Source organism: Corythoichthys intestinalis, chromosome 8 (assembly GCF_030265065.1).
Source record: "Corythoichthys intestinalis isolate RoL2023-P3 chromosome 8, ASM3026506v1, whole genome shotgun sequence".
NCBI classification, from domain to species: domain Eukaryota; kingdom Metazoa; phylum Chordata; class Actinopteri; order Syngnathiformes; family Syngnathidae; genus Corythoichthys; species Corythoichthys intestinalis.
In genome coordinates, this window is record NC_080402.1 from 16,442,111 (window position 1) to 16,468,363 (window position 26,253).

Sequence of the window (26,253 nt, forward strand, 5' to 3'; positions counted from 1 at the left end):
GACTGAAGCGGAGTGTGGGACAGCCACCTACTTGAAGGCCTGGCGCAGTGTCTGGGGAATGTGTCCCCTCAATATCATTATGAAGTCTATGGCATAGTACACAGAAATAACTCAATTGGCTGTCATTTTTTTTTTTTTTTATCTAAACCATGAAGTCTCATTGAAATTTAATGAGGACCCCCAAAAAAGGGGATTTTGTGCCTGATTTCAACTGTTCAAATTGCTTTGTTTGCTCCTCTTGAATTTAGTTTGTGTGTGCCTGTGTGTTTGGGGGGGGGGGTCTGTTCAAAAACTAGGACCCAAAAAAATCAATACCCATTGGCTTCCATGGATTCTCATGCCCACAAAATAAATTCTCCATTGACGTTCAATGTTATTGACCAAAAACGTCCTGTTTAGGGCAATTTTATTTTTTAAATGATTTTTTTTCTTTGTTTGAAAATATTTTTTTGATTGAAGCAACTTTTGGGGGGATTGAATGATTTAGACACAAATGTCACACAAAAAGGATTGCTATAATCAATTTTTTAAACGAAAAATTAAGTATTCAAATGCAAATATTTGAGTCTCAAATATTTTTTCGCATTCAAAAACTTTTTTTCTTCGACTGAATATTTTCTTTTTTTGATTGAAGTGATTTTTCTTTTGAAAATATGTTTTTTTGTTTGAAGCAACTTATTTTTTGATCGAATAATAAAGACACAAATGTCCTAGCCAAAATGTGGCACAAACGCAAAACAACATTACTTCAATCATTTAAGTTTTTCAATAAAAAAAAAATTAACTTCAATCAAAAAAAAAAAAACATCCAAAGAAATAGCTTTTAAATGCATTCATTTGAGTTTCAAATTTATTTTTGCATTCAAACACTTTTTTTTTTGAATGAAGTGACTTTTTTTAATTGAAAATATATATTTTGATTGAACTTTTTTTTTTTTTTTTTTTTTTTTTTTAATTGAAGCAATTTTTGGGGGATCGAATAATGAAGACATAAATCTACCACCATATGGCTCTGCCTAGGGGATACAATTTTTGACTGGGGTAACTACATTGGCACGACACTGGCAGGCATACCATAATCAATGGATGACGATCTTGGCAAAAAGTATAGCTGTCCTAAGCAGCCTGATTTAGAATTCCCCTCAAAAATGATGGGAAACAAAAAAACGCTCATTTTTAACCTATTATTATAAATAGTCTTGTAAGTTAATTTTATTGCAGACGCTACGTTTTGGGGTCATCAACATGTTGTGCCCTGCTTGCCGCAAAAGTCAAATTCCGTCTATGCCGTTAAACTGCTCTAAATGTTGTCTTAATTGGTAGTCTTTGGATGACCTTTTTGTTCAAATGTGTAGTCTGTAAGAATCCAACAAGCAAAAGACACACTAAGATTATGCATGTCTATTAGTACTCCCAAGATATTTCAAATAAAAATGCAAGTGAATGTCCCCCCCTAACGCTAGGAGGAATGCCTTCTTGAATGAGTGTGTGGTGGTCCTTGGGTATTTCTCAGAATACCCTTCACCGCTTCGGCACTCAGTGGGAATGTGACAAGGAGGCAACATACTTGCCGTTTTGACTATTTTCTCACGGGAAAACCAATGAGGCGTTTAGAGCACACGTGTGACTTTTCCTTGGTTCTTTTTCTACCCATACAAGTCCTCATCTTGTTGATGGGTTCTTTAATGACTATAACTAGAGGGGATTACTGATAGGAATAGTTTTAATAAATGGTTATCTGTTGTGCTGCATGCCATTCTGATGTCATTCCAAGGAGGATGAGATTAGGCAAATATATTTTCTTTTTTTTTTTTTTTTCTTTTTTTTTAACTTAAATTATCTTTTGAATTTGATGGATTTGATCTCTCCACATTCTCCGATCATGGAGCCAAATAATGAAATCCCTAAATTAGTTTCAATTGCAGCTTATTTTACATTTTAAAGCCTTTATAGGGCTATTGAACTCATAGGCTGCCACTGATGGCATTAGAGATCCAATCCGTTTTGACTGCGAGGCTGGCAGCGATTGATCGCTAGCAACCCTCCCAGTCAAAATGAGATTTGACATCCAGCCCGGTCAATGGCAATGAAACATGAACGTTCAAAGCTAGTCCTCCCAGTTCATATAATTTGGACCTCTATTGCTGTCAATGGCAGCCAAATGGGTGAAATAATTTGACCTAAACCTGACCCAAGAACTATAGAGTGTTATTGGGGGCCATAACCAGAGTGTATTTCAATCATTTTGTTTTTATGGAACATTTTTGTATTTCATAAATGTTTGGAATTCAAAACTATCAATTTTAGAGTGTTATTGGGGGGCCATAAATGCAGTACATTTTTGTTTTAATTAACGCTGACTTTTTTTTTTTTTTAAATATGGTTTTTAATAAACATTGTTTGATAACACCAGAAAAAAGTGCAAGTGTTGTTTCGATGTTTTAAAGGCCCATTCCCGTCTGTGAAAAAATACTGGTAGTCCCCGGGTTTCAAACGAGTTCCGTCCCTACGCTGGCGACGTAAACTGAATTGCAGCGTAAGTCGGAATTAACCCTTTATCCATCCATCCATTATCTTCCGTTTAGTCCGTGGTCGGGTCGCGGGGGCAGCAGCTTTAGCAGGGAAGCCCAGACTTCCCCCTCCCCAGCCACTTCAGCCAGCTCGTCCGGCGGGATTCCAAGGCGTTCCCAGGCCAGCTGAGCGACATAGTCTCTCCAGCGTGTCCTGGGTCGACCCCGGGGCCTCCCGCCGGTGGGACATGCCCGGAACACCTTTCCAGGGAGGCGTCCAGGAGGCATCCGAACCAGATGCCCAAGCCACCTCAACTGGCTCCTTTCAACGCGGAGGAGTAGCGGCTCCACACCACTACCCTCCTGGATGACCAAGCTTTTCACCCTATCTCTAAGGAAGAGCCCGGACACCCTGCGGAGGAAACTCATTTCGGCCGCTTGTATCCGGGATCTTGTTCTTTCGGTCACGACCCACAGCTCGTGACCACAGGTGAGGGTAGGAACATAGATCGACCGGTAAATCGAGAGCTTCGCCTTTTGGCTCAGCTCCTTCTTCACCACAACAGAGTCCGCATCACTGCAGACGCTGCACCGATCCACCTGTCAATCTCCCGCTCCCTCCTACCCTCACTCGCGAACAAGACCCCAAGATACTTGAACTCCACTTGGGGCAGGATCTCATCCCCGACCCGGAGAGGGCATGCCACCCTTTTCTGGCTGAGGACCATGGTCTCGGATTTGGAGGTGCTGATCTTCATCCCAACCGCTTCACACTCGGCTGCGAACCGTCCAAGTGAGAGTTGGAGGTCACGGCTTGATGAAGCCAACAGCACCACATCATCTGCAAAAAGCAATGCAATGCAATGCTGAGGCCACCAAACCGGACACCCTCAACGCTTCGGCTGTGCCTAGAAATTCTGTCCATAAAAATTATGAACAGAATTCGTGACAAAGGGCAGCCTTGGTGGAGTCCAATCCTCACTGGGAACGAATTCGACTTACTGCCGGCAATGCGGACCAGACACCGGTCGTACAGGGACCGAACAGCCCTTACCAAGGGGCTCGGTACCCCGTACTCCCAAAGCACCCTCCACAGGACTCCCCTAGGCACACTGTCGAACGCAGACTGAATTGCTAGCTGAAGTGCCATGAAGTGCAGCCGTCAAGACATGATAAAAAATTGCCAAAAGTGCTACATACAAGTAAAACAAAAGTCACTGTTAAATTTTAGTAATCATGATGTAGCTAAAGATATTGTTCTTTGATTGCACCAGGTTATATGTTACAATATTACCAATAAATTTATATTATTTTAAAAATTGAGTTTTATTTTTGTTTCATATACAACTTTGTAAGATTAGTCACCAATTTGTAAGGGCATACGTCACTAAGGCTACGTTCATACTACAGGTCTTAATGCACGAATCTGATTTTTTCGTGTTTTTCCGACTCGGGTGAGGCATTAACTTGACGGTCTGAACGTGACAAGTCGCATAGAACTGGACCATTTCACATCCGATCTGGGTCACTTTCGTATGTGGTTCAAATCCGGTCTGGGCCACATTTTTCCAGACTGTCGCGGCGGTCTGTACTGTCCAGTCTCTCAAATCGGAATTCATGCAGCAATTATGTCATCAAAAAGCGAGAGAGACGCCACGGTAGCGGTGCAGCTGTGCGTTATTAGCGCCTAGCTTGCCTTGAACACGGCTTTTTAGGAGAGTCGGACTTGACAACAGTCATAAAAAAAAAATAAAAATGGGTTGAGGATAAGCCTGAGAATGATCGGTTTTCTGTCTGCTCCATATAAGCAATATTTCAACATTGCTTACACGGCCGAGAGTCGGGGCAAACTGCGCGTATGTGTATGTGACATGCACGGACAGTGCGTGCATGCTATCGATCCATATACTTTGAATATAAGCCTAAACTGGGATTATTTATGTCTGTTTTTTTGTGTCCTCTTTTTAAAAAGCAAAATATGATATCCCTGGAATGATGGATGACAGCCAGCATGTGTGGTCATTTGTTTTGATGCTTCTGCGCATGCGGGTCGTCTTGCTCAGCGCTTGTCGGACTGCGAATTAGTGCGCATGCGTAATACTTGAATGGTATCAAAGGACAAAGGCAGTCTGAACGGGCACGCCAAAAAACAGATATGACAAAAAATCGGATTTGTGGATTAAGACCTGTAGTATGAACGTAGCCTATTTGTAAGCTTGCCAACGGCCTCGTGTTGACCGGTATGTTTTCGTTCGTCTTATAGATTTTACGATGAACTACCACTTGTGACTTCAGTGACAGAAAATATTTCAGTGCACTGATGTAGTAATGTACTTGCCTGGCACGGCCAGACTGTTCTCCCTGTATTTTTCAAACACTGTGAGAATAGTCTGGGTCCCAGCCCATTAACGGCCTCTCGAGCAAGAACAAAATCAACCGTCCAATCAGATTCTTTATTTGCGTGACGTGTTCCTACCAAGCAACGTCTCTCTTCCGCATCGGAAGTCGTCTCCACAACAACACAGATGACGAACAGGACAGCCGAGAATATGTTCCAATCCACGGTAAAATCAGATTTAAATGAACAAAAACACATAGACACAAGTCATTGTCAACAAGCTGTCTCACGCTAACCATTTTAAATAAACTTCTCCGTTCTCCGCTCGTGCGGCATGAGTTGTCGCTTTACCAACATCACGTCTGCCCGTCGCAGATTGGTCCACTTTGCTGTCTGTTTGCTGTGACTTGCTCCGCCCTAGAAATTTGATCCGCTCATTGGTCGCCAGACTCCATAGCTGGAACAGCAGTGGCGCCACCAGGGGGTGGCCACGGCCACCCTTATAAATTGTTTGGCCACCCCACTGGCCACCCCGCTTGCCAGTATATCGTTTGATTGTTGTAGCATCAGTTATGCATTTCATTCCAAATGAATGCATTTATTTTGTTTTGTCAAATGTAGGGCTGTCAAATTTATCGCATTAACGGGCAGTTATTAATTTTTTAAAATTAATCACGTGAAAATATTTATCGCAATTAACGCATTCGCGGTACGACTCATTCACGCATTGCCGCAAACAGCCTACAATGGCGCCGTTTTACTTATATACAGAGATAAGAGGCAGTGTCAGGTGAGTGTAGTAGATACAAGCATTCATTGGGGCCACGCTTTTATTTGGCAAAAGGTTTGTCATCTCTCCCACAGCAACTGTAAATGTTGTGGGAAGTGACGTGGGATATGACAGGAGTTGATCTTTTTCTTAACACCGTGTAGTGTACTCAACGCAGAGAAGATATAGAATTTGCAGCCACCACACACAGTCATGGTTGCACCACTTCCCATCATGCATTTGGGTAGAACAGTTAAGTCGCTACAGTATCATTTACTGAAAGCTCAACAAATACACTAGATGGCAATATTTAGTCACAATATACAGACTCACGTTCATCCTTTAAGAATTACAAGTCTTTCTATCCGTGGATCCCTTTCACAGAAAGAATGTTAATAATGTTAATGCCATCTTGTGGATTTATTGTTATAATAAACAAATACAGTACTTATGTACAGTATGTTGAATGTATATATCCGTCTTGTCTTATCTTTCCATTCCAACAATAATTTACAGAAAAATATGGCATATTTTAGAGATGGTTTGAATTGCGATTAATTACGATTAATTCATTTTTAAGCTGTGATTAACTCGATTAAAAATTTTAATCGTTTGACAGATCTAGTTAAATGTACACCTTATGCCTAGTATGTACATAACACAATAAAACAGAATTGTTGTGGCACTCAAAATGTTGACTGGACAGTTATGGACTATACACATTAACTCATTAGTAACCAGGGGTGAAAGTGGTTAGAATTTCTTGCCAGAACTCCCTGGCGTGAAGGTCGCCACGGAGCCAGAATTTTTATTTTTGATTTATTTTTTGGGTGGATGGGGGTCAAAACTACTGAAATGCAAAGAAAACTGTTTTGGTCAGTTATTTCTATAACACATACAAAAACTGATTTTCATTCAAAATTGTATTTTTCAATGATTTGCAAAATAAAAGTTAACACAAACATCTATAACCCCAACCTCCAGCTCCTAATTTTTATTTACCCTCATTTCCTCTCATACTAAATGCCAAATCTCAATTTTAACTACTTAAGAACATGGGATGTATATTAAAATTGAAGATAATGTAAACTTTTTTTTTTTTTTTTTTTTTTTAATAAAGATATAAGTAACATACTGTACATTCAGAAAAATAAGTACAAATGACATATTATGCAGAGTGAAATGGAATATATTTTGAAGATCGTGCAAACATTGACTTTTTTAAATCATAAGGAAATGAATAAGTAGGAGGACCAGGAGTTCAAAAATTCAATAAATAAATACACAATTAAATAAATAATTAAAAGTGTCATTAAAATGTTTGTATTGCAATATTTATTTATTTATTTCAATATTTATTTCAATATTTATTTATTTATTTCAATATTTATTTCAGTTTTTATTTATTTCAATTTTTATTTATTTCCATTTTTATTTATTTCAATTTATATTTATTTATTTCAATTTTTATTTATTTATTTCAACATTTATTTCGATTTTTAGTTATTTATTGCAATTTACATTTATTTATTTCAACATTTATTTCGAATTGTATTTATTTGTTTTTATTTTTTATTTCATTTTATATTTATTTATGTAAATTATTACTTATTTATTTAAAGATTTCTTTCAAGATTTATTTATACTTTTATTTATTTATTTCAACATTTATTTATTTCACTTTTTATTTATTTCATTCTTGCACTCTTGTTCACTAAGGAGGAACAAGAGTGCAAGAATGACATAAATAAAAGGTGAAATAAATAAATGTTGAAATAAATAAATATATTATTAAATAAATAAATAAAAGTTAAATGAAAATTGAAATAAATAAAAGTTGAAATAAATAAATTAAAGTTGAAATAAATAAATAAAAATTGAAATAAACGAATAAAAATTGAAATATATAAATAACAATCGAAATACATTTTGAAATAAATATAAATTGAAATAAATGAAAACATTGAAATAAATAAATATAAATGGAAATAAATAAATAAAAATAGAAATAAATAAATAAAAATTGAAATTAATAAATATTAATTGAAATAAATAAAAAAATAGAATAAATGAATATAAATTGAAATAAATAAATATTAATTGAAATAAATAAATAAAAATGAAAATAAATGAATATAAATTGAAATAAATAAATAAATATTTAAATGAACAAATAAATATTGAAATAAAAGCATTTTAATGACACTTTTAAATATTTATTTAATTGTGTATTTATTTATTGAATTTTTGCACTCCTGGTCCTCCATATATCAGTAGCCGTGTCCTTAAGTCTTTCTGATAGTTTTCCCCTGACCTTTTTACTGCAATAATATAATGAAAACCTGAAATTATGGCTTTTAGTTTTGGCCACCCCAAGATTTTAAGTGGCCCCATCTGGCCACGCCTATGAAAAATTTCTGGAAGCGCCACTGTGGAACAGCGGTGTACCAGGCCAGTAACGTACGGGTAATAACGCCACTGTTCAGGCTAAATTTACGTTGAAGAAGTGTGCCCCCCATAAAAAATTTTTTTTTTTTAAATGTAATGCCCCCCCTGTAATTTCTTTCTGCAGCCGGGTATGTGCTGTTATATCATCCCTACCAAAGGTGAGAGCAAACGTACACCTTTGACGTAACCACTACTTTGGTCAGAGCGGACTAGAGCAGACTGAAGATGAACTGAAGAGTCGTTTTCACTTTGGCTTTTTGTCAAACTGCTCAAATGGAGAGAGGCTCCCCGTTGTAGGCGTGGGCGTGGCTTGGAGCATGCACTCGCGTGTCCAGTCAGTCTGTGGCACGCGCCCGTCGTGCACGTGCAGACAAACTTATTTAAACAGGCGAGTGGTATGCACACGCCACACAGTAGCCAGAAGCTGACCAGAGGTTTCAACTACATGCGCAAATGTGCATTTCGGGCCAACAACCCGCCATGTAGATTAGGTGGGTCGTGATACCGTACGTGGAAACCGGTTTTCCAGCGGCGAGGAAGCCAGCATGATGCGTCTGTGGGCTTTACTGCACTTTGTCACGGTGGTGTTTGTGTACCGAGCCGTGGCTCAGTATTCCAGCGATCAATGTAGCTGGCGAGGAAGGTAAGGAGAGTTTCGTTAATTCTCTTGTAGTGGATTTTTCTGAAAGTTCCTTTATCTCACTTACCACTGACGGTGAGAGACGTCCAATCCTGTCAAAATGGGTTGGACGTCTAACGCCTTTACTGTGTTTAATATAGATTGACTAACTACCATAACACATACACTACGAGTATTACACATATACTTGGGCTGGTATGGAGGTACATTTGTGTCTTTATTATTCAATCCAATAAGTGGCTTCAATCAAAATATAAATATATATTTGTAATAAAAAAGGCACTTCAATTTAAAAAAAAAAATGTGTTTGAATGCAAAAGTTTGAGACAAAAAAAAAAAAACATTTGGAAACTTTTTCTTTGAATTATTATTATTTTGATCCAACTTTATTGATTGAAGTAAATTTTTGCGTTCGGGCCACATTTTGGTTAGGACATTTGAGTCTTTATTATTCAATCAAAAATGAGTTGCTTCAAACAAAAAAATAAAATTTCAAAAGAAAAATCACTTCAACCAAAAAAAATAAATATTTTTTTTTTCAATCATAGAAAAAAAGTTTTTGAATGCGAATAAATATTTTAGACTCAGAAATTTGCATTTGAACACTTAATTTTTCATTGAAAATGTTTTCTTTGATTGAAGCGATCCTTTTTGTGTATGTAATATGGCCATATCATTTGTCTAAATCATCCAATTCCAAAAAAAAGTTTATTCAACAAAATATTTTCAATCAAAGAAAAAAAATCATTTGCCCCCAAAAAATTGCCCTCCCTTAAAAATTATATTTAGGAAAAATAAATAAATAAATAAAAATAAACAATTTTGACAGTTTTTTTAATGTGTTTTATCGAAGTGCAAAAAGTTTTGAACTACCTTTTTTTAAGTGCAAAAGGTTTTGAACACTTTTTTTTTTTTTTTTTTTTTTTTTTGACGTGGAAAAAGTTTTGAAGGCACTTTTTGACTGAATAATAAAGACCCAAATCTTTCTCCATAGGCTGGCAGTGAATGAGTTAAAGTGGGATTTGGCAGGCATACCCGCTATTAGAAAAATGTCAGAAAATGTCAAAAGATGATTGGGAATTGCTGGGCTTGATTGACTAAGAAAGTGGAATTGATTATGTGGATAAGTTAACCCAAATTAGTTAGCTGTTTGTTTTCCAACTGAAAATTCACTAATTATGACTTTTCATGATTACCTAATTTAGATCAAAATAACAATGGGGAACATTTTTTTTGTTATGTTTTGCAGCTGTTGTAACATTTTTTTAAGTGAGGAATCCAAAACTGACAGGCTTTTCAAGTTATATCTTTGAACTATATTAATCAAAGTTGTCTTTAAAACTACTACACTACTACTACTACTACTACATAGTATTTCATTATAGTATTTCATTTCTAAACAGCATAAACATCAAACTGAACATTTTTTTCCCAAAATTCCCCAGTGTACAACAAACTTTTTTCTGACGATCTGCATTTGAATAAATCTGCTCCCTAAACATTTTTTTCTTTCACCTAACATGCTGATTTAAAATGTTGAAATGCAATCCACAGTGCCCAAAAAAGGAATGTCTAATCTGTAGTTCCTATCTTGAGAAAACAAAACCATATGCAACCTTTGATCACTTGTCAGGCTCTTAAAGTTGTAAAGAATGAGAGGCAGGACTTCACATGTGGCGCTGTAAACTTTATCTGACTTCTAACGACTTAATAACCCCCTGTCATTTTAGGGTGTTGAGGTTTACTTATGCACGACAGCACACTGACCACATCAGTATTTTACATTATCTTTACAAGCCATCAACTTAATGTTTATTTTTTAAATCTCTCCTAGTGGTTTGAGTCACGAGTCGCATCGCAGAGATGTGGAGCAGGTCTACCTTCGTTGTTCCCAGGGTTTGCTGGAGTGGCTTTACCCGACCGGCGCCGTCATCGTAAACCTGCGACCAAACACAGAACCCTCGCCGGCAAACCTGGCTGGTCTCCATGTGTGCATCAAACCCCAGCCTCACTCACAGGTAGACTTTTTTTGGGGGGGGGACACAGTGGTACCAATTAGGGCTGTCCCAAATTTTCTCCCGATTAGTCGACTAATCTAATAGCTTTTTAATTTTTGTTGACGCCTATTAATTCACAAAAACATTTGGGACCACTTAAATTCTTTATTAAAGTACAAATAAACACGTAAATAACAATAATAAATCACAAATAAAGGTCAAATGCTGATAGCATTTACTAGTGCAAAAGAATGGAATGTAAACAGATTCAGAACACTGACTTCGTCTTCAAAACATTATTCAAAACAATTCTTAAAAAAAAAATCTAGTATTAATATTAGGGGTGTAACGGTACACAAAAATCTCAGTTCAGTACGTACCTCGGTTTTGAGGTCACGGTTCGGTTCATTTTCGGTACAGTAAGAAAACAAAATGCAAAATATAAATGTGCTAGTTGTTTATTACACACTTTTGTGCTTTCAACAATAGGAACATTAGCCTATACAAAGTTAGAATTCTGCTCAAAAAGTAGCGGGTATTTAAAGATAATAATCCAACAACAATTTGCCTTTCAGACCCCGCGTATTGAGCAGCTTTCTTTCTGAAAGAAAGAACAAAAAAGAAGTCCTGTGCTAAAGAGAAAAGAAATCCCAAAGACAAAGATTTTAACATGTATTTTAAAGATGAAATGCCTCAATGAATCTTTTTTTTTCTCATGAACAGTTTTCAAAAGCTTTATTGGTGGATTTTCTCAATTTAAAGCGCCACACAGAAATTAATAAATTTAATTGTGTAAGGAGGATCTGTGTATTATTCTTGTTATTTAATTACAGGTGTTTTAGCTCATTTCAATTTATTTTATTTAAATGGGCTATCATTTATTTTACTATGTGTTTATATTTTACAAATGTGATGTAGTATTCATTTATATTGTATATTTTATGTTGTATAACTTTAGTTCCTATGTAAATATTAGTTCCAACTTGTTTTGTTGTGGTAGGAGGGTTTTGTATTGAACACGGGGCCGTGTTTGTTATTATTATAGCAGAGAAGACAGCAGTAAATCAACAAAGACAAGTCAACTGTGCCCCGATCTACCACTCAAGAGATCTGATGGACTCAAAAAGTGGGTTACGTTTGCATATTAGTTTGAAATTCGACCGGATCCACCGTATTTTTACACGAGTGACTTCCGGTCTGCCCGATCCTAGCTAGTAGTATTGACGCAGGAGGGCCGTGTCTCGCGTCAAATAATAAACTCTGCCGTTCTTTTCTCGTGCGTCGCGTTGAGCCGCTTCTGGGACGCGTCTAACACGCGGCTGCACTGTGACTGGTGTGCATTGGCTGATTGACTTTAACACCCGTGTTTCATTGCGGTTACGTTGTCGCGCCGTTGACGTTTCTGGGTTATACTGTCCCACCGTGTTGGTCCTCATTATAGAGGAGACGGAGTAAATATAATGTACACAGAGAAACTGTAACCCGATCGACTCACAGCCTCGAAAAGTAAGGGTAACGTTACGTCAGAAACCCGTTCGGTACGCCTCCGTTCCGAACAGAGCACCCCGAACCGAAACGGTTCAATACAAATACATGTACCGTTAGACCTTTAATTAATATTATAGTATACTACTATATATAATAGTATTATAATAATTATTCATTGCCAATCAGATTTTTCATAAAGGGTGTCATTTCAAAGCTATTCTTGGTGTGGAATCTGAATTCTGAAGTATATGGGATTAACTCAAAAAATTGTTATTTATATGAGAAAAATGACGTGCTTTTCTTTTGAAATTTTCACTGAACCGCTAACCGTAAGCTTTACACTCCGCATAAAAAGCACTTTTCTTCATTGCATGTTGTGTCAGTAATAGATTTTTTTTTTTCTTTTCAATTTTTTTTTGTTTGCAAATGCTGTTAACCAGCGATTTTTCATGTTTGAAGTGTCACCTTTTAACCGCAAGTTTGCGTTTTGGAGAAGACTGCCAATGTTTTATAGCAGGCTAAAGTAGGTTGTCCTTTTTTCCCCATTAGCCTCAATGTAGCAATGCTAACATTTGCAGTGTTTAATATAGATGTGTTCCTTATTTTGTATGTCTGAACTTTAATTCTACGGCGTGTTGATGACCAATAAACATTTGTGAAAGCAACTACAGTCTCATATGCCATCAACATGCACGGACAAATGCATGCACCCAAGCATGCACGCGGCGATAAGACGCAGCCGTGAAAATTACCGCCATCATTTTTATTTACTGTGCAATAAATGGACTCATTGCATATCACGACAGGCTTAGCAACTGCAATGAAACATGTCGTTAGTTAGTTTGATAGACTTATGATCTGCCAGCTTGTTGTCTCCTGTCGTCTTCCAAAATTGCAACTGGGTGATGGCGCTTTAGGTGTTCACTCACAGCCCACGTGCAGCCTGGTATTTATGCTTGGCATTGAAGAGACAGGACACAACAGTGTACCCTCCTTTGTTTCGTTGAAATAAGTCTGTTTTACCCTCTTTGGTACATTTCTTTGGCTTTGTGTCACTTATCTTGCATAATGAGTGTCCGACATTCTCAACTTTCCACGCATATATTTTTTTAACCCTATCATTAACCGTCGACAGGATGTCGTGCTTGTCGACTACGTCGACTAGTCGGGACAGCTCTAGTACCAATCACTCGTAACTGATTCTATGTGTCATCACACAGGGTTCTCATTTGTACTTGGATCGAAGTGGTGATTTGAGGCTACTGATAGCCGAAAGCGAACAGCCCCAGCAGAAAATCCATTGTTTCGGAATCACCGACGGAGCTCTCTTTGTTGAAGCCATCCCCAAGGCAGACATCAGTCGCAGGATAACTGCTTTCCGGTATGAACTGGTGTCCAGCCGAAGTCCTGGGGCCCATTTGTACCCGCACCTTCACCCTGGTCTTGGTAAGAGAATTCTATTGAAAGCAGACTTTAGGTCATGGGTGTCCAAACCTGTCCTCAAGGGCCGCTGTGGGTCCTGGTTTTTGTTCCTACCAATCGAGCACAGACATTTACCCAATGAAGTTTGTGCTAAAACAAGCAGCACCTGACTGCAATCAACTGATCACACTTGTGAGACACCAGATTGGTGAAAAGATGTCGTCTTGTTGTGTAGGAACGAAATTCAGCACCCACTGCGGCCCTATGTGGAATAGTTTGGACACCACTGCTTTAGGTTATTAATACTTTTAAGTTGAATTTAAAGCAGTAGAAGTAGAATTTTACTTTCATGTGTTCAATATCTTTGAAGTGGCGACGCTTTTTTTCAAGGCTTTCAAACAGAATTTTTACTTCAACTCATTTGATTCTATTGACAGCGATAGATGTGAAATCTGTTTGGACTGGGAGAGGCAGTAGACAAGTAATTGACATTTTTATATTATTTTGGGCTTTACATTTTACTTGTAAATGTGCTTTGGAACCAAAAACTGCTTTAAAAAGTTTTGGACAATGGAAAATTACCGTATTGGCCCGAATATCAGACGGCCCTGATTATAAGATGACCACCTGTTTTTCAAGACTCAAGTTAGAAAAAAGACTTTTTGAACACCAAATTAATTTTTATGAAGAAAATAATTACAGTACATCTGAAACAAATAATTATAACAATATATTTGAGAGAAAAAGCATGTTATTTTGCCTCATTCAAGTCTTAATATCTGAACATTTAAAAATGTAAACTAAGGTGCAATCACATTCGTAAATGAATGGCTTCTGGTTTTTGAAATGTAAATAAACCAATCTATTGTGATAAAACAACAAAATTGCAATAACTGCTTTAACCATCAAAGTGAACTGTAACTGTAGTCTTCAAACAAATCTGAATAAGGAAAAACATTGCAATAAAATAATGCAAACTGGTTAAACTTGAGAGTAGCTGAGATCTATCATGACAGAACATTGCTTCAATGATATCTGGCGGCATCTAGTGTCGTGAATGGGTATAACGTCTAGACCGGGTATATAAGACGACCCCCTCTTTTTCAGTCTTATTTCAATGCAAAAAACACAGTCTTATATTTTGGCCAGTACGGTACTTGTAAATGTGCTTTGGAACCAAAAACTGCTTTAAAAAGTTTTAGACAATGAAAATTATGTAACTATGCAACAGAGGTGGGTGGAGTAGTACTCCAGTTGTACTCAAGTAAGAGTAGCGTTACTTCAAAATAATATTACTCAAGTAAAAGTAGTCATCAAAAAAATGTACTTAAGTACAAGTAAAAAAGTATTTGGTGAAAAGATTACACAAGTAACGAGTAACATTATGAGTAACTGCTTACAATTGTTTTTGTTTTGTTTTTTAAACAATGGTATTTTTTTCTCAGCACGAAGTTATCTATATGAACTGTTGTCACAATACTATTCAACAACCCATTACATAACCACATTAAGCCAAAGAAATACCCCCAAAAAAATGAATCATTGAATTCTGGCTAGAGAAAAAAATGACAGAGATGAAGCATTATTCATCCAAAGAGCATGAGTGCCCTCTAGTGGAGAAATAGTTCCTAGTATAACTGTAAAATACTAGTTCCTTCATAGTTACTATTATGAAATTAAAGTGATCATATCTGCGGTTTCAAATAAAGACTGGGAGAGAGGTTAAATTCTGTGCTTTCGAGCCCATGTTAAGGGCAGCGCTCTGTCAAATACTTAATTTTTTACGTTGCTTTAAAGACGCCATGTGATTGAACAGGCTGGTGTGATCATAGAACAGTAGGCTTGCGTCTGATTGGTATAATGGAATCGTGTTTATTGTTGCGACATCTCATTGGTGAAATTGGTAGAGCTACTCTTAGCATCGCTGTAAAAAAAAAAAAAATCTGTTGAATAAAGAGGAAAAATGTAACGACTCTTATGTAGCCCAAAGTAGCGGAGTAAGAGTAGCGTTTTTTTTTTCTTCACAAATATATTAAAGTAAAAAGTATGGCTTGGTAAAACTACTCTTAGAAGTACATTTTTCTCAAAAAGTTACCAAGTAAATGTAACGGAGTACATGTAACGTGTTACCACCCATCTCTGCTGTGTAATAGATCATTGTTTTACATCGCAAAAGCATGTTTGCAAATTTTAATTTTGATTAAATACAGAGGTAAACATCTTTCATTAAGGATGGCAGAAATCAGACTATTTAGTGCCCTTTCTTTTTCTGTTTTTGCATGTAAAAAATATTATTTTTATTATAAATTAAATAAAATTTAATATGAAACTAAAAATACATTAAAATGAAGACAAAAAGATAACATATTTTGTTATTTATTATTTTTGGAATTTAAAAAACAAAGTTAGGTTTGAGTTTACTTTTTTTTTTAATGTGTCTTCTAAATGAAAACAAGAGATACAAATAAATAAATAAATTGGTATTAGTATTGAAGTATTCAATAAACATGCTTTAGGCATTTCAATGAAGTTCCCGGTTAATGAGGTCCAGAACCCGCCGCAATAAGTGAAAAACCGTGGAGTAGCGCCCCGTTCAATGTTCAGTGTATTAATTCAGCTTTAGCATTAAAAAGATAAATATAAGACATGTTTTTTTTTAAAACTTTTTTTCACCAAAGTATAATTTAAAAAAACTTGTATGTATGTATATAACATATATATACATGTATATAATATGTATATATATATTTTTTTTAATAAATGCTTTTTAAGCACTTCAAATGTGATAATTATGATTATGATATGAAGTTTTAAACATGTTACCGTCCCACTGAATTCTTTTTTTAAAGAAGAATAAAGTAATAGCAATTTGCTTGGCATTATTAAATGCTTCTAGGGCTGTCCCAAACGACTAATTTCCTCCCGATTAGTCAGCCGACTATTTTTACGATTAGTCGACTAATCTAATAATTTTTTTTTTTTTTAATTACTTTAATAATGAAATTTTTGTTGAAGCTTATTAATTCACAAAAAACATTTTTGGAACACCTAAATTCTTTATTAACGTATAAATAAATAAAAAATATCAATAATAAATCACAAACAATGAGGTCAAATGCTGCTGGCATGAACTAGTGCAAAAAAATGTAATCGGAAACACTGAGACTTCATCTCTTTAACAGGAGTCAAAATAATTCTTACTCTTTTTGTGGTATGTCATTGTCGATATTGTTCTAAATGTTAAAATGAATTGCAATGTCCCCGACAACCATTTTCAGAATATTTTGTGTGAGTTCAGATGCTTTTTCTAGTGTGCATTCCGCATTTTCGGGGGAGGAGAAAAACTGTTCAACTTTTGTTTGTTTTAACCTGAAAATAGATAAAGTAGAAGTCACACTGAAATATTACCACAATTATTTTGAATGAGAGCACACATACTCACAGTAACAAAAATTATATATATAGTATTAATTTTATTGTATACTACTATATGTGTATACACAAGGATACTTTATAATATAAAGTAACTAACATTAGTGCAGTCATGGATTAGAGTAAGCAGGCCAGTGCTGTTTCCATATATTCTTTTATTATATGTATATATATATATATATATATATATATATATATATATATATATATATATATATATATACACACACACACGGGATTTATGTATATATTTTCCCCAAGTGAGAGCTTCCATGATCCTAATAAAATTTAATAATAATTTAAATATATATATATAATTATATGTATATATTAATTATTTTATTAAATAAAAATGCACGTTGATACGACGCACATAAAGGTAACTTCCATTTTAAAAAATCGTTAGAAAGTTGTATGGACTTACAATCCGCTAGTTTGTTTCTTGTTGTCCTCGAAAATTATACTTGGGTGATGGCGCTTCAAGTGTTCGTTCATAGCCGACGTGCTACCGTGGTATGCGAGCTCAGCTTAGCAAAGAGTACACACAGTGGCCCCCTCCATATTTTCCTGGAAATAATTCCAGGCTCTGGCTATTGTGGTCCGCTTTTTTGGCTTTACGCCACTTTCACGTGTCACCAATTCTGCCCTTTTTGGTAATTGGCGGTGTTTTCAACTCCTCGCCGTAGTGAGGAGTGAACCGGTGATTCACTTGGCTCGTTGTTGTGGGTTCGTCCGATTTCCTGCTCAGGAAGGCGGCGGTGTGCATAAAAACACCGATAGACGTCGGATGGCTCTTTATGAATACTTTTATTGACCAAAACAAAAACGTGGGGAATGCAGCCACTGAACTCCGCGCTACCCGTACACTTTCCCAACTCACCGATCTCGCTCCCTCTCTCTCGCTCGCCCACTTTCTTCCTCTTTGCTCAATCTGACAATGCCGGTCACATTGAAGTAACAGCGGCCCCCTTGGGGGTGCCAGTAACAACCGCTTGCATCGCGAGCGCCCGCCATTCTACTTTACTTTACTTTATTGTAACTTTATCCGCGTGTAATTTTTTTTAACCCGTCATTACCCGTCGACGGTATGTTTTGCCCGTCGACGCATATACGTCATCAATGACGTCGACTAGTCGGGACCGCTCTAAATGTGTCATTGAGTGAGTCGACTCAAATCCTCTCAAGCTGCTTACTTACACACAGTGAGTTGCCACAGCATGTGTTTAACAAGCTAAACGATGATTGACACATGCGCCGCCTTGGCTTCCAAGCTTCTCTGGCAAGCTCCAAACTTAACGCCTGTCAACCATCGTTAACTTTAACAAACAACTCCAGTGCACTGCCTTACTAACAAAGGCAGCAGGAGGGAGAGTGAGACTACGCGATCGAATCGGGACAGTCTTATAAAATACTGTATTTATTTATTTACTTTTTAATTGAAAACAAAATGCAATGGACTGAGGGCGCAAAGTTATAAGCACGAAGTAGCAAGGGCTCACTGTATTCACTTTTTTTACACCAATTTTTACACTTTTACTGCAAATGAATATCGGCTCCAAAAATCGGCCCCTATAACTACTGATAATCTCTATCGGTCCTGAAAAACCCGTATCGTAGCTTTACCTTCTAATTAGGGCTGTCAAAATCATCGCGTTAACGGGCGTTAATTAATTTTTTAAATTAATCACGTTAAAATATTTGACGCAATTAACGCAGATGTCCCGCTCAGACAGATTTAAATGATGGTACAGTGAAACGCTCACTTGTTAATTGTGTTTTATGGAGTTTTGCCGCCCTCTGCTGGCGCTTGGATGAGACTGATTTTATAGGCTTCAGCACACATGAGCATTGTGTAAGTAATTATTGACATCAACAATAGCGGGCTACTAGTTTTGTTTTTTGATTGAAAATTTTACAAATTTTAATAAAACGAAAACATTAAGAGGGGTTTTAATATAAAATTTCTATAACTTGTATTAACATTTTTCTTTTAAGAACTACAAGTCTTTCTATCCATGGATCGCTTTTACAGAATGTTAATGTTAATGCCATCTTGTTGATTTATTGTTATAATAAACAAATACAGTACTTATGTACTGTATGTTGAATGTATATATCCATCTTGTGTCTTATCTTTCCATTCCAACAATAATTTACAGAAAAATATGGCATATTTTATAGATTATTTGAATTGCGATTAATTACGATTAATTAATTTTTAAGCTGTAATTAACTCGATTAAAAATTTTAATCGTTTGACAGCCCTACTTCTAATAGAAAACGGTCAACTGCATTGCAAACACAAAAAGCAGCTGTCACCATCCAGATCGTGAGTTACCACAAAGTCTGTTATTATGTAATTGTCCTCAATTTATAGGTGATCGTGTCTAAATACGATGTTAATGTGCTCAGCACAGGCCTGTCTTGTCAATGATGTGAGTGAAGGTGACAAGACAAAATTGAGGGAGTGTTCGGTTAGCTGTTTCAGTCCTGAATGACAACCCCTCCGCCTTTTTTTTTTCGGGTAGACTTAGGAAAACAAACAGGCCAATCAAAGGGTCACGTCGGGGTCAAGCACAAGAGTCAGCCAATCGGCCCTCGGCTGTCAATCAAGAAAAGATGCCCCTTCCTTTGAGGCGCCTTGGTTAGGCCACCCATATGAGTTCAATCGCTGGACAGCATGGTGTGCTGTTGTCCATTCATTTAGCACCGGTTAAAAAAAAAAACAAAAAAAAAAACAAAGAATGAGTTTCTTGTTGAAGTTGGATACAATGTGATGCTTATAGGTTTTTTTCTATTTCTACTGTAGTCACATGTGAACCATGCTCGGATGAAGAAGTCCTCATGGCGGTCTGCACCAGTGACTTTGGTAAATAGAATGCCCTAAAATTTCATTTTCAAGTATATTCTTGATACTTTCTTTTCTGAAATGATTTAACGGCGGGATGAAAAAACAATTTTCCTGCATTTAACGGACACTGAAAAAAGCATAGCCTTGTTTTTTGAGTACTCCAAAATGTCTGGTTTTATTGTAAGAGATTACTACTGTATAGATATTTATAACTGGTCATTTTTACTGAAGTAAATGACATGAGTTATTTACTATTTCCCCAAGAATTTGCTTCTTTACTGCTTTCAATCCTATAAAAATAATACATTTCATAGCTTTATTACAGGCCATAGCCATAAGTTTCTGTTTTTATTCATTTTAATTTAGTATTACCGTATTGGCCTGAATATAAGACGGCCCTGATTATTAGACGACCCCTTCTTTTTCAAGACTCAAGTTTGAAAAAAGACTTTTTGAACACCAAATTAATTTTTATACAGAAAATAATTAGTACATCCGATACAAATGATGATGACAATATTTTTGAGAGAAAAAGCATGTAATTTTCCTAATTGAAATCTTAATATCTGAACATTTAAATATGTAAACTAAAGTGCAAACACATCGTAAAGGAATGGCTTCTGGTTTTTGAAATGTAAATAAACCAATCTATTGTGATAAAACAACAAAATTGCAATAACTGCATTAACCATCAAAGTGAGGTCTAACTGTAGTCTTGAAACAAATCTGAATAAGGAAAAACACTGCAATAAAATAATGCAAACTGGTTAAACTTGAAAGTAGCTGAGATCTGTCACGACAGAACATTGCTTCAATGGTATCTGGCACCATCTAGTTTCGTGAATGGGTATAACATCTAGACTGCGAATATAAGACGACCCCCTCTTTTTCAGTCTTATTTCAATGCAAAAAACACAGTCTTATATTCGGGCCAATACTGTAAGTTTGTTTTTATTATCATTTCATGAGTTTATTTCAGGTTTATTTTCCAGTGCAGCTTATTTGTTGATTTATTTGGGTTAATAGTTAAAACTTTATTTGACAGCGGCATCATAAGACTGTCATTAGACCGTCATAATTATGATATGACACTATCCTGGGCATTAATGAATGCTTATGTCATTATAAGTTGAGACGATCGATCGGGTCCGATCACGTCATTTTCAAAGTATCGGAATCTGCAAAAAAATATCGACCATGCCTTTTTTTAATATAAATATATATATTTTTTTAAATTAAATTCTTTAGTTTAGGCTTAAGGTAGGGTTATCAAATTTATCCCGATAACGGCGGTAATTATTTTTTTAAAAAATGGATCGCATTAAAATATTTAACACAATTAACGCATGCGCTGCACGACCCACTCACGCATTGTCGCGCTCAATCTGTAATGGCGTTTTACCTATATAGAGAGATAAAAGGCAGCGTAAATTGAGAAGAGTGAATTTTAACAGCCTTTAGAGCCTTTTTTTGATTGGCTAAAGCCTTATAATCCCTCTCCCTACGGTTAAAAAATATCGTTGGGAGCAATGCGTGGAAGCAAGGTAGTAATTGATATTTTTCTTGACACCCTATGTTATTTCCCACCGCAGAGAAGATATATCAATTGGTAGCACTACGCACAGTCATGGTTCCACTTCCCATCATGCATTTGGGCATGGCTACAGTATCATTTACTGAAAGCTCAACAGATACACTAGATGGAAATATTTAGTCACAATATACAAAGTCACATTTGTCCTTTAAGAATTACAAGTCTTTCTATCCCTGGGTCCCTCTCACAGACAGAATGTTAATAATGTAAATGCCATCTTGAGGATTTATTGTCATAATAAACAAATGCAGTACTTATGTCCTGTATGTTGATTGTATATATTCGTCCGAGTTTTATTCATTTTTTTCTTAATGCATTGCTAAAATGTATGTGATCGGGAAAAAATATCGGGAATGATTGAAATTGAATCGGGAGCAAAAAAATCGGCAGATACTCAAACTAAAACGATCGGGAGCAAAAAAACATGATCGGTACAACCCTAATTACAAGTGGCGTGGGGTGGCGTGGCTCAGTGGTAGCGTAGTTGTCCCCCAACCCAGAGGTTGTGGGTTCAATTCTCCACCCTGATGAACTCGTCTAAGTGTCCTTGAGCAAGACACTGAACCCAACGTTGCTCCTGGTGCTGCGTCACCAGTAGGTGGATGGCGAGATAGTGTAAAGCGCTTTAAGCGCCTTGAAAGGTGGAAAAGCACTATATAAGTATAACACCATTTACCATAAGTTTCATCCGGCAAATTATGTCACTAACTCCATTTATGTCCAGCTTGGATCATTAAATCCATTCAAAAGTGAGATAATTTGGTGGATAACACTAAATGACATCTGTTATAAGTGTTTATTAATGCTTGTGTCATGTCATAGTTATGATTGTCTAATAACAGTCGTATAGCTTCACTCTCAAATAAAGTGTTACCAAATACCATAGCTAGCAATTAATGAAACAACTGGAACAGTAACTGAAGAAATAATTAGCACAGAAGATGAATTTTAATTGTTATTTACATCTGTAGTGCTGCAATGCATGCAAGGAGGCATGTTGGATGACAACAGTGTTGACAGCAGGTGGCAGCAGAGGTTGACTGTCTCCCCCAAGGTAGCAGTGATGGCCAAATGAAGCTTCTTGAAGCAATGAAGCTTTTTAGTCGGTTCAAAGCTTCATGGTGGTTGATATAGTCTTGGACAGTCTTATGATGCCACTGTTGAATAAAGTTTTACCGTTTAATATCTTTTGGTGTAAATATCCCATAATACAGTGAGGACAGCTTATCGTCCAGTGTGGTTTATCTGTGAACAAATGCCATTTTAGGGTCAAATTTGGTGGGTGGTGGCTTATAGTCAGGTGCAGCCTAGTCCGAAAATTATGGTAGACACTTTTTCCATCACTTCAGGAAAACCTTGAAGTTGTTACTTAAAGTGGAGCAAATAGGTATTTAGTCAACCACCAACTGTGCAAGTTCTTGCTCTTGAAAAGATTAGAGAGGCCTGCAATTGTCTCAACCATGAGAGACAGAATGTGGGAAAAAAATAGATAATCGCATTGTTTGATTTTTAAAGAATTTATTTCCAAATTAGAGTGGAAAATAAGTATTTGGTCACCAACAAACAAGCAAGATTTCTGGATGTCAAAGAGGTCCAACTTCTTCTAACGAGGTATAACGAGGCTCCACTCGTTACCTGTATTAATGGTGTTATGGTAAATGGTGTTATACTTATATAGCGATTTTCCACCTTTCAAGGCGCTCAAAACGCTTTACACTATCTCACCATCTACCTACTGGTGACGCAGCACCAGGAGCAACGTGGGGTTCAGTACCTTGCTCAAGGACACTTAGACGAGTTCATCAGGGTGGAGAATCGAACCCACAACCTCTGGTTTGGGGGACAACTACTCTACCACTGAGCCACGCCACCCCAATGGCATCTGTTTTAACTAATTATCTGTATAAAAGACACCTGTCCACAACCTCAGTCAATCACACTCCAAACTCCACTATGGCCAAGACCAAAGAGCTGTCGAAGGACACCAGAGACAAAATTGCAGACCTGCACCAGGCTGGGAAGACTGAATCTGCAATAGGTAAAACGCTTGGTGTCAAGAAATCAACTGTGGGAGCAATTATTAGAAAATGGAAGACATACAAGACCACTGATAATCTCCCTCGATCTGGGGCTCCATGCAAGATCTCACCCGTGGCGTCAAAATGATAACAGGAACGGTGAGCAAAAATCCCAGAACCACACGGGGGGACCCAGTGAATGACCTACAGAGGGCTGGGACCACAGTAACAAAGGCTACTATCAGTAACACAATGCGCCGCCAGGGACTCAAATCCTGCACTGCCAGACGTGCCCCCTGGTGAAGAAGGTACACGTCCAGGCCCGTCTACGGTTCGCTAGAGAGCATTTGGATGATCCAGAAAAGGACTGGGAGAATGTGTTATGGTCAGATGAAACCAAAATAGAACTTTTTGGTAGAAACACAGGTTCTCATGTTTGTAGGAGAAATAATACTGAATTTCATCCAAGGAACACCATACCCACTGTGAAGCATGGAGGTGGAAACATCATGCTTTGGGGCTGTTTTTCTGCAAAGGGACCAGGATGACTGATCTGCAAAGGAAAGAATGAATGGGGTCATGTATCGAGAGATTTTGAGTGAAAATCTCCTTCCATCAGCAAGGGCATTGAAGATGAGATGTGGCTGCGTCTTTCAGCATGACAATGATCCCAAACAGACAGCCAGGACACCCATGTTGACAATTACAGGCCTCTATAATATTTTCAAGTGGGAGAACTTGCACAATTAGTGGTTGACTAAATACTTATTTGCCCCACTGTATATCATTATTAAAACATTAAGTGAGTCATCACAGTACAATTATTCATACTATGTTCTACGGCCACATACATGTATATCTGCATCTGTTTGATATCGGTATCGGAGTTTTGGAGTTGGACAATATCGGTTACCAGTTAAAAAGTCATTATCGGACAACACGCTGCAAGTTGCTAACTCACAACAACACACAAATACTATTCCTAAAACATTTTAGAATACGAGTTTAATTCTTTACTTTCTCGTTGATGTATCTTTTCGTACAATCAATTGCTATTCATGCTAAAAAAAAAATTGGGGAAAAAAATTGAAAAGGCCCACTCTATTATCCGGACACATCATTAACGTTGCTGTAGGATTAAAGAAACTCTGTGTTGTCTCTGCAGCAGGAAGCGGCTACTTTGAAGCCCAGCCATCATTCGCCACCGACAAACACTCCCAAGCCGTGCTGACTTTGAGTCGCCTCTTCCGCCAGAAGAACGCCATATTTGCTAGCGGTGGAGCCAAAGCGCGACGTTGGACAGGGCGGGTCAACGTTCCCACAAAGTGCGGCGTTCCCCACGGCGGAGATAAATACCTTTTGACCGGCTCGGTCCATTTCGGAGAAGCTTGGCTCGGCTGCGCCCCTCGTTACAAAGACTTTGTGAAGCTTTATAGCGATGCAAGGAGAGCGGGTAGCAACCCTTGTCAAGTTAACACTGACTGAGTGGATGCAAGGTCTAAAACTGTTTTAAAGTTTCAGAATGGAGGTCATCAAGATGATATGGGCAACACCTTTGCAAGAATTACAACCTTATATTGTTGCTGCGTAGAAAAAGCTGATCTCTAGACTACAAATCCATGGACATCTGCTAAGGCTTTGTCAATTGCTTGCAGGCAAAGTCGGGCGTTTCTCATCTGGTTCCAAAGGAATCTAACGTAATGTAATATTTTTTCATAGTTTCAGAAACAGCATGATCTAATGAGATGAAACGGATAGTTGAGATATTTTGAGTGTTTAATGATGTAGAAGCATAGAACTTGCTTGGAACGTTTAAAAAAATTGTGATGTATTTTGCTTGAGTTCGGTCGCTCTAAAATGAAAGTTTGCTTTGCAAAAAGCTCTTTGTATATATAATGAAAACTAGTATCTTCTTCCAGGAGTGTACAATTTGCAGCTCTGTGAGTTTTTAAAAAGTTTCAGTGTTTTGTCCATTTTTGTGTATGTACAGAAAATTACATTTATTCATTGAACTGTCTGTTTCTAGAACTTTTGTTAGATGACCGTGTTGAACTGAGTTTGGGGTATCATGGGAAAACAGAACTACAGGTGTGTATTGCCTCATGTCTGGCGATGCGACAATTCACAGGTCACGATTTGATTTGATCCCGGTTAATTCTGAAACTACGCTTGAAGACGATTACTGCGATATTTGTATATGACTGAAAACACTCAGGTGACTTATAGTTCCGCTCTGAGATCCCCAATTTTAGCCAACTTTCAAAAGTGTCCTATATGCATGTCTGATACATCATTGGAAAGCTTAAAATCTCAATTTTCTGGGGGAAGAAAATTTTTGAACAGGAGGGCATTTAAAAAATATGTATGGCGGAAAACACAAGACTGAAAAAGCAGTTTCTGCTCTTGCACCCCTCTTTAAAAGAAACTGCTGTATTTTAAGCCAAATGAACTGTTGTGTTTGATAGAACAATGTGCTGCGATAGCAGATTCATGGCGCGTGAAGCCCCCAAACTATGTTTAATTTGTCAAAAACAAAAAAACAAAAAAAACAATTAAGCGATATAGTTATGAGGTAGATATCACTGACTTTTTTTACAGACGCCATTTTTTTCATTGTGACATAATTTGTTTAAAAGTTTAAAATATGTGAATGAATAATTTTCTAATGTCTTTTTTTTTTTTTTAACGAAATATGAGACATCAAATCATGATTCTAAGCTAAAAACAACAGTTATTTTGAATAATA

At 36.9% G+C, this 26,253-nt stretch overlaps 1 protein-coding gene across 1 annotated transcript; it reads left to right on the plus strand.

Moving 5' to 3' along the window:
* The first annotated feature begins 8,458 nt into the window (after positions 1 to 8,458).
* Positions 8,459 to 25,882, plus strand: metrnlb (meteorin like, glial cell differentiation regulator b). The gene is made up of 5 exons (XM_057844277.1): positions 8,459 to 8,708; positions 10,540 to 10,723; positions 13,411 to 13,636; positions 19,854 to 19,913; positions 24,673 to 25,882. Exons 1-5 carry the CDS (start codon positions 8,611 to 8,613, stop codon positions 24,990 to 24,992), a joined length of 888 nt encoding a protein of 295 aa, XP_057700260.1. The 5' UTR covers positions 8,459 to 8,610; the 3' UTR covers positions 24,993 to 25,882.
* The last annotated feature ends 371 nt before the right edge of the window (positions 25,883 to 26,253 follow it).